Source organism: Bubalus bubalis, chromosome 3, assembly GCF_019923935.1.
Source record: "Bubalus bubalis isolate 160015118507 breed Murrah chromosome 3, NDDB_SH_1, whole genome shotgun sequence".
Classification (NCBI taxonomy): Eukaryota; Metazoa; Chordata; class Mammalia; order Artiodactyla; family Bovidae; genus Bubalus; species Bubalus bubalis.
Genome location: NC_059159.1, coordinates 18313059 through 18327537, shown reverse-complemented (window position 1 = coordinate 18327537; position 14479 = coordinate 18313059). Strand labels below are relative to the sequence as shown.

At 44.4% G+C, this 14479-nt stretch overlaps 1 protein-coding gene and 2 long non-coding RNA genes across 3 annotated transcripts in view; 1 reads left to right on the top strand and 2 right to left on the bottom strand.

The window, feature by feature from the left end:
• Positions 1 to 4807: 4807 nt before the first annotated feature.
• LOC112583654 lies at positions 4808 to 6768 on the bottom strand. The gene is made up of 2 exons (XR_003107757.3): positions 6483 to 6768; positions 4808 to 5168 (listed from the first exon to the last, which is right to left on the bottom strand). It is a non-coding gene; the product is annotated as an uncharacterized LOC112583654 (long non-coding RNA).
• Positions 6769 to 6842: 74 nt separating this feature from the next.
• Positions 6843 to 14479, top strand: part of NMT1 (N-myristoyltransferase 1) — a 33688-nt gene continuing 26051 nt past the window's right edge. The window contains exon 1 of the mRNA XM_025279943.3: positions 6843 to 7035. Within this exon, the coding sequence (XP_025135728.1) occupies positions 6905 to 7035 (131 nt within the window). The 5' untranslated portion in view covers positions 6843 to 6904. The remainder of the gene's footprint in view (positions 7036 to 14479) is intronic.
• Positions 7859 to 9235, bottom strand: LOC123332575. The gene is made up of 2 exons (XR_006549415.1): positions 9099 to 9235; positions 7859 to 8024 (listed from the first exon to the last, which is right to left on the bottom strand). It is a non-coding gene; the product is annotated as an uncharacterized LOC123332575 (long non-coding RNA).

Sequence of the window (14479 nt, the reverse complement as noted above, 5' to 3'; positions counted from 1 at the left end):
CACATATAGTTCAGTTCAGTTCAGTCGCTCAGTCGTGTCTCTTTGTGACCCCATGGATTGCAGCACACCAGGCTTCCCTGTCCATCACCAACTCCCAAAGCCTACTCAAACTCATGTCCATTGAGTCGGTGATGCCATCCAACCATCTCATTCTTTGTCATCCCCTTCTCCCGCCTTCAATTTCCCCCCAGCATCAGGGTCTTTTCAAATTGAGTAGGTGGTCCTTAACTCCCACCCTGCCTCCACCTCCCTCTTCCTAAACTGTCCCTCTGCTTTCAGCGGCAAGGCAGGAAGCTTGTCTTCACTGCTAGTGTCCTCAGCCCCTGGCCCAGGGTCCAGCGTAGGAGGGATCCAATAGATTGAAGGAGGAAGTAACCCAACATCTTTCTCTGATCACTCCAGTCCCTGAAACCTTTCTTCTAGAGGTCGGAAGCACTGACTGACATCACCCAATGAATAGGATTGCATCTCATGATCAAAGGGGCCATTTGGTCCAAACACCTGTTCAGTGTTTGAATCTCCTCCACATCATCTCTGCTTACTTTACTTGGACAAGTCCAGTGTCGGTGAATGCACTGTCTTTCCAGACAGCTTCATGATGTCTCTGAAATTCAATCTTGGCCGTTTTTCCTTAGGTAACATCTCTTCTAATCCACAGGGTCATATTAAAACAATTCTAATTCCTATTCTATAGAGCTAATGGTCCAGTCCTCTTCCTGGACTATACAACTTTCAGATAACCTCATATGTGGTTCTCAACCTCTTGCCTACTTCTGTCACGTCAGAAGGATACCCAGATGCCCCCCACCCCCATCCCCATCAGTAACAATGACTGACCAGGGCAGTGATAGAAATAAGATGCCTTCGCCTCCCCCAGGGTATCAGGCTATTCCTAAGGGCATATTGTTAGGCAATCCCTTCAAGATAATCCTTTTCCCCTCCGGATTCTGCCTTACAGTATTGTGAGCTAGCGATGTACAAGTCGGGGCTCTAATTAGCCATCTTTGTGGTCCAATCTGCCAACAGCAGCTGCATCTCTGCTCTGGGGTGATCCTGGAGGCTGAAGGGCAGCTTCAGAGGCTTCAACCCAGGAACTTCCTCTGAACTGAAGCTCTGTCTTTGCAGTTTTGAGGTGATGTCATCAAGGACTTTTTCAGCTCAAACACATATGCTCTGTTATTTGGGATGGCAGTAATAAACTTTGAGCTGGCTTAGACTGCATACACAATCTTACTTCATCCTGATAATGACCTGTATCTCAGTCACCCCTGTGTCCTTAGCATCTAACATGACGCCCAGACCACAGAGCTACTTCAAGTTGTTTGGTGCCCTCCGAGTCCAGTAGAGATGACTCCTTTGACTCCTAGGTCTTTGACTCAGTTCTTAAAATTAAACTTACTTTCTGTATATTTATTTTAAATAAATATTAATATGCAATTAACTTTATACTATCCCTCACAAATATCATTAATATTTATTCTTTATTAAATAGCTTAAAAGAAAAAAAAAAAAGACTTCCCAGCTGGGAGATAAAGTCCAAACTCTGAAGATGAGCCTGAAACTCAAGGCTTTCTGTGACCTGGCCCCTGATCACTCCTCCAAACATATGTTCTACCATATGTCTTACCATATGTTCCCCCTTGGGAAAGGCAAAGGAAGAAGGCAATTTAGTTACTGCACTAGACTTTGTATGAAAACAACAGGTTCAAGTCCAAGCTCATCCTTAGTAGCAGTGAAACATTGGACAAATCACTGAACTTCTGTTCTTCTCATCATAAAACAAGAATTATAGCAGCCCTGTTTACTGCACAGAGTCAAAAAAAACAACTGATGGTAGGGATCAAACGAGACAGTAGCCCGTGAGCTCATTTTGTGAGTAATAAAGTGCTTTATGCACATGAGTGGTCACCATACCATGTGCTCCTGCCTCTGCCCCTTGTCTGTGTTTCCACATCCTGAAGCACTTGTCACTTCTTTCTCACTATTCACTCATTTATCCAGTCATACATTAATTAATCCAACAAATATTAACTGAGGGCTTGGATTTCCCTGTGGCTCAGTAGTAAAGAATCCCCCTGCAATGCAGGGGACATGGGTTGGATCCCTGGGTTGGGAAAGATCCCCTGGAGTAGGAAATGGCAACCCACTCCAGTATTCTTGCCTGGGAAATCCCATGGACAGAGGAGTCTAGAGGGCAATAGTCCATGGAGTTGAAAAAGAATCAGACATGACTTGTTAAACAAGAACAAAAAACAATAGTGTGCTGGCCCAAATGATAAAGAAGTGAGGAAAACCCAACCTGTTCTGTCTTCATAGAACACAGGGTCTTGGGGTGGGCGGGGGGAAATGGTTGCAAATTGAACAACCACACAAACTAAAGTAAAACTGCAGGGAGACTTCTCTGGTGGTTCAGGGGCTAAGACTTGGCGCTTTCAATGCAGGGGGCCTGGGTTCAATCCCTGGTCAGGGAACTAGATCCCTTGTGCCACAACTAAGGGTTTGCGTGCAGCAACTAAAACCTGGTGCAGCCAAATAAATAAATAATTTTTAAAATTAATAAATTTAAAAAACTGCAGCTGTGACTCCAGCTCAGGAGTGGGTCCAAAGGGCCCCCCAAAACGATCATGATGGGGGAATCCAGGGCTTAAGTTGCCTCCAAGGCCCAGTTTGAGTCCTGCTTTCTCCAGGAAGCCTTTTCTAACCACCCTGGCCCAGAGGTCTGCAGTGCCTGCCCCACCCTCATCTTCAGTTAACTTATCTATGCAGTTCATTTAATCACACCCAGTCAGGCCTTGTTATTTTGGTTTCAAGTGTGCCTGGTTTTCCCGATTTCACTGGAAGTGCCTTCTGGGCAGGGAATGCCTGGCACTCTCTTAAATCACACAGCACCAAGCAGAAGGCTGAGCCCACTGTGGTCCAGGGACCTGGTATATCAGGGACTGTCACATGGAAAAAGGATGCCCTTTCTGAGCGTGAGCTCTAGGGGGGACAGGGAGCTGCCAAAGACCATCTCTCCAGCCCCTATTTCACAATCGAGCCCATTGGCCCTGTTTTTCAGAGGAGAAAAGCTCTTTCCTAGGAAAGCCAGGATGTTGCCCAGTATGATCTTTCTCCAACAAAAATTCCATCATCTTTCTCCCCAGTTAAAATCCTTCCATGTCTCGCACTCTTCAGGGTAAAGTCCAAACTCTTCAGTATGGCAGCTGCATCCTTTCCCAGTCTGACTTCTGGCTGCCTCTCTGGTCTCAACTTCCAAAATGCTCCTCACACTCCAAGCTGGCCACATCATTCTCCTTTGTGATACCTCCAAAGCAGCCACTTTCATACTTTCTGCCTAGGATGTCCACCCAGTCTGTCTGCTTCTGCTACCAAAACTCAGCTCAGCCATCTTCTCCAGAACCCCTTTCCCCAGGTTAAGGATTCCACCTCTAGGCTCCTGCTACATCCTGTGGCCACCCCTCAACTCTTTTCTGCACTGTGTTCTGTCAGACCAGACACCTACCAACTGATGGAGGAGACCGAGGGAGGGGACTGTGTTGGTCCATCCCTAATTGTCTACCTTCTGCCACAGAGCCTGACACATCAGGACATGAGTGTTCCAAGCCATTGGCTAAATGAATCATAAAGGTGACCTGGCTCATGCCTTCCTAGGCCCATCTGAAGAAAGGGATCTCTGATCTGCTGGGAGCACAGCAATGACCTTGATCTGTGATGGACATCATGAGAAAGGTTGTTTTTTGATCACCAGGAGTGATGCTGACTTTCTGGGAGGGGAAAACACTTTACTGCTTTGTGTGCACTGTCTCAGATGAGGACACTGAGGCTCAGAAAGGATAAGTGAGTTGCCTAAGTGACTTGGTGGGTCACAGGCAGAGCTAGGACTTAGAAGCCGGGGAGTTAGAATCTGGAACCTACTCTTAATGACTATATTCTCTTGTCTCCAGTAATAACTGAGAAGGAATAATGGAGGTATGAACACTAGGAGTAAATTCCAGAATCTGCAGAGGTTTACAGGCACATCCTTCAGCTATCCTTTGGGGCCTGCTGTACCTCGCTCACTTGTATGAGGCTCTTGCCAGAATGGATGGATAGGAAGAGCCAGCAGAGCTAGATGGGAAAATTGTGCCACTGAAGTGTGTTGAGGAGCTCAGAAAGCTGGGGATGTTTACCAAAGAAAAAAAGGAACAAGACTTAATTGAAAAATATGTAAAAACTATCTAGAATTACACAGGATTATATGCTTTTTTTTTTTTTCATTTTTAAAATTATTTATTTTTGGCTGTGCTAGGTCTTTGTTGCAGAGCTCAGGCTTCTCACTGCAGTGGCTTCTCTTGTTTCAGAGCACAGGTTCTAGACCGCTCAGGCTTCAGTAGTGTGGCACACAGGCTTAGTTACTTAGACATTCAAGTAAGCTCAGGCATTGAAGTCACATGTGGCAAAATTCAGTCATTAAATGGACATTTTAAAAAAAAGGTGTTGGGGACTTCTCTGGTGGTCCAGTGGCTAAGACTCAGCACTCCCAATGCAGGGGGACTGGGTTTGATCCCTGGTCAGGGAACTAGATCCCACATGCTGCAACTAAGAGCCAGTACAACCAAAAAGAAAAAAAAAAGATATTTCTTAAATAAAATAATAAACATAAAGTTTTTAAAAAGGCGTTGAGAATTCCCTGGTGGTCCAGAGGTTAGGACTTGGTGCTTTCACTGCCAGGGTCAGGTTCAGTCCCTGGATGCGGAACTAGGAGTCTATAAGCCACCACGTGGCATGGCCGAAAAAAAGAAACAAACAAACAAAGTGTCACATATACTCAATTTCCTTTTTTTTTTTTTTAATTTCTTTTAAAAAACGTAAAAATTTAAATTTTTACTATAGAGAAATCAGGAATCCTACGAAATCTAAGATTTTAGAAGATTCTAACTTGGATTCCAGAACCTTGGACTCATACTTGCATTCTGAGTGTGGTCACCTTAGTCACATTGCTTGCCTATCTCCCAGAAAAGCTCTCCACTGAGCCAAAACTGCTTGGTTTGCAGTAAAATATCATGCAGGGTGTCTTACTTAAGCTTTAGATTGCAAGAATGGCATGGGGCCAGACACCAGCACCATCATCCTCCATAATCACTCTTCATGAGCCCCATTTCATTAGCCTTCTTTCAGCCTCTGCAAATCTGTAGGAAAAGAAAATATAGGGCTGGGAATTAGAATACCAGAAATGAGTTCTGATCCAAGGTCTGCAACTAGGTATCGCTGGTTTTGTTTTTGTTTTTTTTAATTTTTACAAGCACAGTTTTCTTCAAGCCTCCTTCACAAAGTCACATGAGCTATTATAACTGAAATACTTAGAAAAGTTAAATCCATCTAACACATGTAAGGCTTTATTATCTCCTCTGACTGCCTCCTTTTGCCTGCATTGCATATAAGGCATCCTGCTGACCACAGTCTTGGCCCCAGAGAGACAAGAAAGGGTAACAGTTCTCAGGCTGAGCAGGAGTCTTTGCCTTCCAAAGTCAAATATAAATGATTGTGGGTTACCTGCTGCTTCGGATAATATTATTAACACTTCTGCTCTTGCCACTGGTATAAGATCAAGCATTGACTATATTTAGTTCTCTTTTGTTTTGCTTCCCTGAGTCAGAAGGGAAATACTTCTTCTCACTCTATTCCTCTTCCCACTCTGAGAGTATCCCAAAGGCAAGATCATTTCCCTTTTTGGCTGGATCATTTCATGCAGCTCTCTGATGATAAGAACTTGTCCTTCCCTCAACACCCACATAACCCAAGCTGAATGGAAAATCTCTAGGAATGGTAAGCCTGTCTTTGGGCTCTGCCTCAACACTCTGGTGTGATTACTCAACCACAGGGGTGAGACCCAAAGGACTGGAGCATTCAGTCAAGGCCAAAAATAGCTTAAGATGTCAAAATTACCTTCTAATAACTGATTTACTTGGGTAGATGTATGAGACGATGGGACTTTAGTGGTAAAGAATTTAGAGAGTTTAAGTCATATCCATATGCGTATACTTCTTGCCTCGCCCGCCCCCTCCACGCCCGCCACTTAGCTATTAGACTGTCCAATTTACCCACCAATTTTGGGTCCAAGTTTCTTGTCTGTGAAAAACGGGAGTAGTGCCCACCTTCTAGACTTGTTGAGAAGATGGCAGTAAGTAATTGAGTAATTGTGGAGGGCTGCTGCGGAGAATGAAAGGGACTCTGTGTGGGGAAGAGCTTCAGGCCAAGAAGGGCTAAGGCCTGACAGAGCAGTCAGATGTCATTGGTCAGGATCAGTGCTCCGCACATCACAATCCACCGCCTTTCATGAGGCCTCGAGCTACCAACGACCACGGGCCGCCCAGAATCCTGAGCAAGTAAAGGCGGCCAGGAGCCAGCCAACCTGGCTTCTTGCAGAAAGGCGCTCCAAGAAAATCCTCCGCATTTGGGCTTTCAGTGGGTCACAGCCACAGGCCTCAAGGCCTCTTACTTACCTGAGAATGGTATCAGTCCTTAACGGCAGCCAATAACGGCTCAGAGCCGGCTGAGGTCAAATTTAGGATTTTGGAGCCCACGCCCAAAACCCTAAACTGCATCGAACTACAACTCCCAGCATGCGAAGCGACCGCCCGGGTGGTGGAGCGTGGGCCTCGCCAAGCCCGGACCCTTCTTTCCTCCCGCGCGGCCGAACTCCTAGAACTTCCGGATAGTGCTGGCTCCCCACCCACGACTGCCTCCTCTCTAGATTTCTGGGTATTGTAGTCCACCTTGTTCCTGTTTCCCGGGAATAACCTGCTCCTAGCTACGGCTACTTTCGCCACAAAAACTACAAAACCCAGAATATCGCGCAAGTTCCCCTTGTCCAATAGGAGCCCCCCATGTAGCGAGGCGCGGAGGCCGGCTCTCGCAACTCAAGATGGCGGACGAGAGTGATACAGCAGTGAAGCCGCCGGCACCTCCGCTGCCGCAGATGATGGAAGGGAATGGAAACGGCCATGAGCATTGCAGCGATTGCGAGAACGAGGAGGACAACAGCTACAACCGGGGGTAACGAGATCCTCGGAGTCCAATTCCCATCCAGTCCGCCACAACCTGGGTCTCTGGGGTGCGGGGAAGTCACCGGGAGCTTAGTGTAGCCCTACCCCCACATTCCTATTGGCTGAGATATCGGAATCTTGTCTGGCGATTGGTTGCTGTCTTTGTCATTTATCGGGGGTGGGTGTTCAGTTTGTTAAGGCCCAGAGACATTCAATACTTTTATTATATAAAAGTTCTGTGTAATGTTCCCGTCTTGTGGCTCTTGCGCTTCCGGGGAAAAGAGCATGTTGGACGATGGCCTTCGATGGCACAACACAGGTCAACCTAACAGTACAGTTCAAAAGGAATGTTACTTACAGTGGTGGTGTGTGAACAACGTGATTAGCAGTAAACGAATAATAAAACGTTTCACTGCAGTTCACCTTCAAGGAGGAAATTCATCAGGCTATACCAACCATAATTATGTTGTAAAAATGTCACTACTAGAGAATCCCAAGATATAAACTCACCTTATAAACCCTATGTAATTACTGTATGATAATATTTTGATGTATATGGTGTCCGCTGCTCCAAATGACCCATAAGTTTCCCGAGCAATATACAATTAGGTCTTTCAGTATCTTTGCTGTATTAACTTTGCGAAGTAGCTTCGAACTTCAAGAAGTTGAGTGATGGTGCTTCCTTGGACAGTTTGGAAGTGGTTTAATACTGCGTATCCTGTACTTTAGGGTCTTGCTTCCGATTAACTATTCCTCGGGTAGAAGGAGCGCGTCAAACGTTTGAGTGTTGAGCTTCCAAATTTAGGCCACACCCGATCATTTCTTTTTCCTCACATTGTTACAGTGGCTGGCGCAGAGGCTCACTCTCCTTATCTATATGTATGTTTCCTAACGGAAAGTCATGAGAGACTCTTGGATGTAAAACTTTGGCTGAGTCTTTGATGGTCTGATTTTCGTAGCCATCTTGTCCTTTTCTGAATCAATCGGTTGGTGGTAGCCCTGGAGGTAAAAGTGGAAGGTTGAGGTCTTTGGATAAACTTTAAAGAGAGATTCTGTTACCTTGAGGTGATAGGAGAACAAAGGATTATTTAAATGGCTTATAAGTGGCTTGTGATGAATGCTTAGGTTAAAAGATCTAGCTTTATCTTCTTCAGTCAGCTTTAAAACCACAAGAAAATGTAGGGGAAAAGGAATCTTGTCAGATTTGGTTTTTATAGGACTGTGTTCTTTTGCACACAGATCTAATGTAATAAAAACCTCTAGATTCCTGAGAAAGGAAGAACTGAAAAAGAGGAACTAGGAACAGGAAGGAGGGAAAGTGGCCCTTCTGAGTAGAGACCCCAACCACATGTGAGCGTTGTTAAATTCGAGATTCGTTTCAGAAGTGAAAGTACCACTTCATCTTTGCTGTGTGTGTAGTTGCTTTTAGTTTTCCATGCTAAACTGTTTCCCTGACCAGTGTCTGTAGCTTGTTAGTTGGTTTTGTTGCCTATAATCTATGAATCACTTTGCAGGACTGTTTGGCAAAAAGTTCTGTGTTTTATTTAGAGTACAACAAAGTAGTAACCTTAAAAAACTCTTTGGAAGTGCATGGTTATGGGCTGGGTGAACAAATTAAGTTGATTAGTATCCCAAATCTAGAGATCTGTGTGAGTGAGCTTGGAGGTCCAGGTGAGAAACAGAGGACCCAGCCTGAAGGGCAGAGTCTAGTTCTGGCACTTGGAATCTGAATAGACTTGACATTTTCTCCATTAATTGTCAGAGGAAATGATTTTGGGGAGAAGCTATGTAGTACAATGGGAAAAGCATAGACTTTGGAATCATTCAAACCTGTGTTCAAAGCCTGGTTTTGACACTTAATAGTCCTGTGTCCTTGGGAAAGTTACTTAACCTCCAGTTGTTGAGATTACATGAGGTAACATCTGAAGCAGCCTTCCCCCTTCTATTTCTTCAGATCTGCCCTGTCCTCCCCCCAACCCCCTCCCCCTTACCCCATCACATAATGTATTTTTTGTAGCTTTTATCATGACAGTAGTTAAGTAACATTTGTATCCAGTCCTTGTCTTGTCTTACCTGACCATGAAGAGTTTCAGAACAGGAATCCTGTCTGAGATAGCTGGCTGTTAGTGCTGCCGTGTATGGGGTCGCACAGAGTCGGACACGACTGAAGCGACTTAGCAGCAGCAGCAGTGTGTATTCATGAGTATTTGCTGGATGAATGAATGACATGTTAAAAATTTGTAGCCCAGTGTTAGTGCAGCTTCCTTTCTCCTCGCTGAGGAGAAAGATATCAGATTTTTCTCACATGTACACTTAATTTTCCCCAAGTAAGTCTCATAAGCCTTACTATGCTGCTGCTGCTAAGTCGCTTCAGTTCTGTCCGACTCTGGGCAACCCCATAGACGGCAGCCCACCAGGCTCCCCCGTCCCTGGGATTCTCCAGGCAAGAACACTGGAGTGGGTTGCCGTTTCCTTCTCCAATGCATGAAAGTGAAAAGTGAAAGTGAAGTCGCTCAGTCGTGTCCGACCCTTAGCGACCCCATGGACTGCAGCCTTCCAGGCTCCTCCATCCGTGGGATTTTCCAGGCAAGAGTACTGGAGTGGGGTGCCATTGCCTTCTCCTTAGTTACTGTGAAATACCCACAGAAATCAAGGATCCAACAGTTTTGTCAGGGAAGTTTTCCACAGTTTTTTGGCTTCTTGAAATGTTGCTTATCTTTACTTAATATTATTTGAAATGTGTTCAAAGTGGTAGAAGAATCAAAATATCTCCTTTTGATGCTAACAGTTCTAACAGACAATATGCAATAAAAGTTAAAGTGAAGTTGCTCAGTCGTGTCCGACTCTTCGAGACCCCATGGACTGCAGCTTACCAGTCTCCTCCGTCCATGGGATTTTCCAGGCAAGAGTACTGGAGTGGGGTGCCATCACCTGCTCCGCCGCAATAAAAGTTAATGATAGTTCAAAACAAACCCTTGTTCCTTGGGATGGGCTCAAGATGGGCTCAGTGCTTTACACTGATGAAATGAGCTGCGTTCATGCACTGGAACAATAGGAAGTGCATTGGTGCTGGTTCTTACGTCCCTTCTTTATGTATTTTAGTTCTTGATTTTTCTAGTCCTGAGTTTTTTTCTTCCAGAATTAAACATTTGGTGGATATAAGTTTCATGTGAGTGTGCGTGTATCTCTACAGTTTTTCTATTTTTTAAAAAATCCACTCAACTGAGGAAAGAAAGGAGGGTAGCATTCCCCCCAGCCCAACCTCCCCAGTTACCTGGCATAAACTACCTTGAGCAGTTAATTGAGTGGAGAGTCAGGCTAAACTAATCTTTATACTGCATCCCTCTGCGGGTCATGATTCATCTATAGGATTTAATTTGCTTGCTTGTTTTTAGTGAGAGATTTATCGCTGAAGACTAAACCTTATCAGCTGGCAGTAGATGTTCATAGTGAGATAACAACGTTTATTGGATGCTTTGGAATGGGAGAGAATTTTTACACTGTTTTGCTGTTAAGATTCTGTTGGAATTTATTTTGCAGTGTTGTTAATACCACTGAGATGCTGAGAAGTCATTGGTCAAGACTTTGATCAGGGATGTCTGTTTCCCATTCTGTTCTCTTACTCCATGGGGACAGGTTAAAATGGGTTCTTAAAAGTTTTTCTTCCTGATCATGCGATATTATTCTTTATGAAGAAACTTAAGAGAAAAGAAAGGTCTTTTTGAATGGAATTCCATAAAGCTATCCTTACTTGCTTCTGTTTTATTCTTCAGCTTTTCCAAGAGTGGCTCTTTCCACATTTATTTGATGGCTTATAGCTGTATCTGGTCCTTAGAAGGAAGAAATCTTTTTAGTTCCTTTTTCTTAATTTCTCCCTTCAGCTTTTGGTTCTTCAAAACTAGATCAAAGCAGAAATGAAAAGAGAAGCCTCATCACTGATATCAAATAAGTGTTCTAATTTTATTTCCCAATTAAGTGGCAATTAAAAAGAAACTAATCAAGAGCTGCTTCAAAGAGAAAAGACTGGAAAGCAGAAGAAATGAAAAGTAAATGAGAGCCTATTTCTGGGAGGCTGCTGCTCCTGGCAAAACAGTTTTGCTGATTTTTCACATTGTTTAACTAATGTGCTCACTCTAAAATGTCCCAGCTTTACTAAGTCTGCCCTTAACCCTTTCCCTGCAGAGTCCATAAGTTTGGGGACCACAGTTTCAGTAACTTTAGGAGGTTGCTGCTTCAGCTCTTCCGCTTTAACCTTTTGTCTGAAATCTCTGCCCTACAAGCCTCTCCTCCAGCTCCCCAAGGACGAGGCGCTCTTGTGACAGTCGCATGTCAGGCCCATAAAATATGGTGGTGTCTGTTAAAAGCACCAAAGCAAAAGCACAGCTAATACTCTTTAACAGGGTCAGTAGTTGCTGCAGGTTTTTTTTCCTCTGCTGCTGTCTGAGAGAGATAGCTAAGGAGCCTTCACTATTGTTAAGCGGTCAGTAAATGTTCTCTATTGCTAATGTGACTGTGTGCGGAACCCTGTGCTAGAGCCCTTTACATGGATTATCTCGTGTAGACTTAACTAATAAAGACTGATTTAGCTTTTGTAATGAGGCTTGGGATTTGCCAATCCACCTCTCCCTTTGACACCCAGGAGGATCCATTCTGAACTTGCTGGATTTCTTTTCCTTACGTGCATTGACTCCTTCCTCCGGACTCTGCAGCAGTGTGCGTTCTGTCTTTGAATGTGTTCAGTAACCCATGGACTTTCCCAAACTAGGGAACCAGTGGGTGATGGAGGTGGCTGGCTCCTTTAAATTGTCCTTGATAGACTGGTATCCTTTCCAGAGTTCATTCCAATGTGTGAAATTGCTGCCAGCATTGAGTCCCTACTCAGAAAATTACTGAAAATGGTCTCTGAACTGCATCTGATTTGACCTTGGAGTTGCCAGGTTACAGTCTAGCTCACCAAACCAACCCAGAGTATATAGCATTTACATTTCCATCTCATTCCCATTTCGAACTACTTAATGTATCAGGGCTCTTGTGACCCCTGAAAAAAGCAGCTTTCCTTCATGGCAGGATTGGCTGGTTCACCCCCAAAACCCTGGCTAACCCAGGGAGGGCAGAGTGGCAGTAAAAACAATCTTTGGTAATCCTTTCCCATCCTGCTGATCTTTTCACAGGCCTCCTGGGCATCTTGATGGCAGTAGTAAAAAGTTTTTATTTTTACGATCTCTTAGGACTCAAAGGCAGTTTTTTGTGAGTGACTGGCGGTGGGAGCTTGCAAAGTTCGGGGGATGGCATGAAGTGATTCTGCAGCCTCAGCAGTTCAGGGATCGGCAGCTGTGCTGAGCCGCGCCACGTGGTCTCACCTGTGCCCCTTGGAAACACCGCCGCGCTCACCTGGGTTTGGGTCTTCTGGATACGCGACCAATAGGCTCGCTGATGAATCACACCTCAGGAATAAATTGATTTGCAGCAGGGGAGTTTCCTGGGAGTCCAGTGGTTAGGACTCAGCGGTTTCACTGCTGTGGCCCTGAGTATAATCCCTGGTTGGGGAACTAAGGTCCTGCAAGCTGCTGTGTGGCCAAAAAATAGAAAAAAATTTTTGATTTGCAGAAGAATTTCCTGATGTCTACAAGTGACATCAAAAGGATGTTTAGAGACTATTTATTTAGTAAGTTTCTATGGAAATTTTGAATTTGAGCCTAAAAAATTAACTTCCAGCTTAATTCTACTTCTAGGAGGTGGAAAACAGGTAACCGAAAGTTGTGAGTTTCCTTTTCTGAACTCTTTTTTTTTTTCTTTTGATCTAATAATCAAACCTAAACCCATGGTCTGTGTTTCAGACATTGGAACCATTGGAAATGGTTAAAATGGAGTTTTTTTGTTTTAACTCTTGTAGGAATAGAACAGGTCCTAAGGAGGGAGGAGACAATAAGAGAGTTGAAAATTGGATGAGAAATTTGATCATTTAAAATCTCAAACAGTGGCTCAAAAGAGCCCCGCATCGATACCACTCTCTTAGAACATTGGCGCAGCTGTCCTCTGGAAATATTGCTGAAGATGTTTTGTTGCCCCTTTTTTGGGCTGTAGCTTCTCAGGGTTTTATTTTGGTCTATTACGCCTGGAAAGCATCAGTCAAGCACGTATTTGGTGAACTCTCAATTGTGTGCTCAGCATAACTAGGGATGCTGTGAGAAACAGCTGTGTAAGATGGGGTCCCTAGACTCAGGAAAATTTTTTTTATCTCATTAGGAAGCCAGGCAGCAACCCATTATTATATGTAAAGTATTAAATTGTACGGGAGATCATAACCATAAAAGAGACAGGCCTCAAGGAGCATGCGAGCTGGAGTATCCAGGGGAGGCTTCCTGGGTAAAACGCGGCTCACTCTCCTTGCCTTTAGTATTTGCTCATCTGTCACACAGAAATTTGTTTTAGGGCTTTTGAAGGTTCTCAGAGAAATTCTCACAGGGAATGAGATTTTAGCATTTGGGAGTGGAGTGGGCCAGGTCCTTAGATTGGTGACTTGTCCCTGGGTTCCAGTCAGTTCGTTGAAGCCTCACGTCCCTGGGCCTTGGTTTCCTCTTCTGTAAACAACAGGTTAAGCCAGATGGCCCTGAGAGCTCCTTCCAGCCCCGGTGGTTTAGCTTCCATGATAACAGCTTTCTGTCCCACAGCCCCGCGCCTTTGAGTGGACTTTGGCATCCACAGGATTAAAAGGAGGCCCAAGTCGTGGACCCATCCTGCTCCTGTTGTTTAGAGCTTCTCTGCTGTTCTTGTCAGCTTGCCCTTCCCTCCCACCACTCTCACACTCTGATGCTGTGTTCTGCTTCTAGAAATAAGTACTGAGGTTCCTTTTCCATCTCCTCCCCGAGCCCTGACTTTCTTCCAGAGCATCCATAGGATTTCTTACTTGTTTGAACTTAGAATATTTTGACCTTCCTTTAAAAATGACATTTCATGATCGCTTTTCTTCCTTGTTCCTGGTTTTGTCATTCTGTTCATTCATCCCATACTTGCTAGGTTGGTCGTTAATGAGTTGATCAGCTTTACTTTAGAATGTACATTCCAAAATTTTTATGTGAATTCTTGTCTCCTTTTCCATTGCAGGCAAACAGCCCCTTTTCCAAAAAAAAAAAAAGAGCTGGCAAGTTTCACTAATTCTCTGCTTATTATTTTGGAACCAAAGGTAGACTTTGATTTGCCATATTCCAAGGCGCTGACCCATCCCTTTGAAGTATGTTAGGGTGACTGACAGGTTTAGTAAGATCTCTGAGAGATTTTTTGTTTTCATTTGCAGAGTCCCAGCATGCCCAGGGATACCCACCCAGTGGGGATGGACTCCAGGTCCCTTTAAAAATGAAGCCAAATTCTTTTGAGGAGGACCAGCCTTGCTTCCATAGGGTCCTTTGGTTTCGTTCTTCGTAAATCCGAATTGAGCCCATCCTTCTGTGAAATGG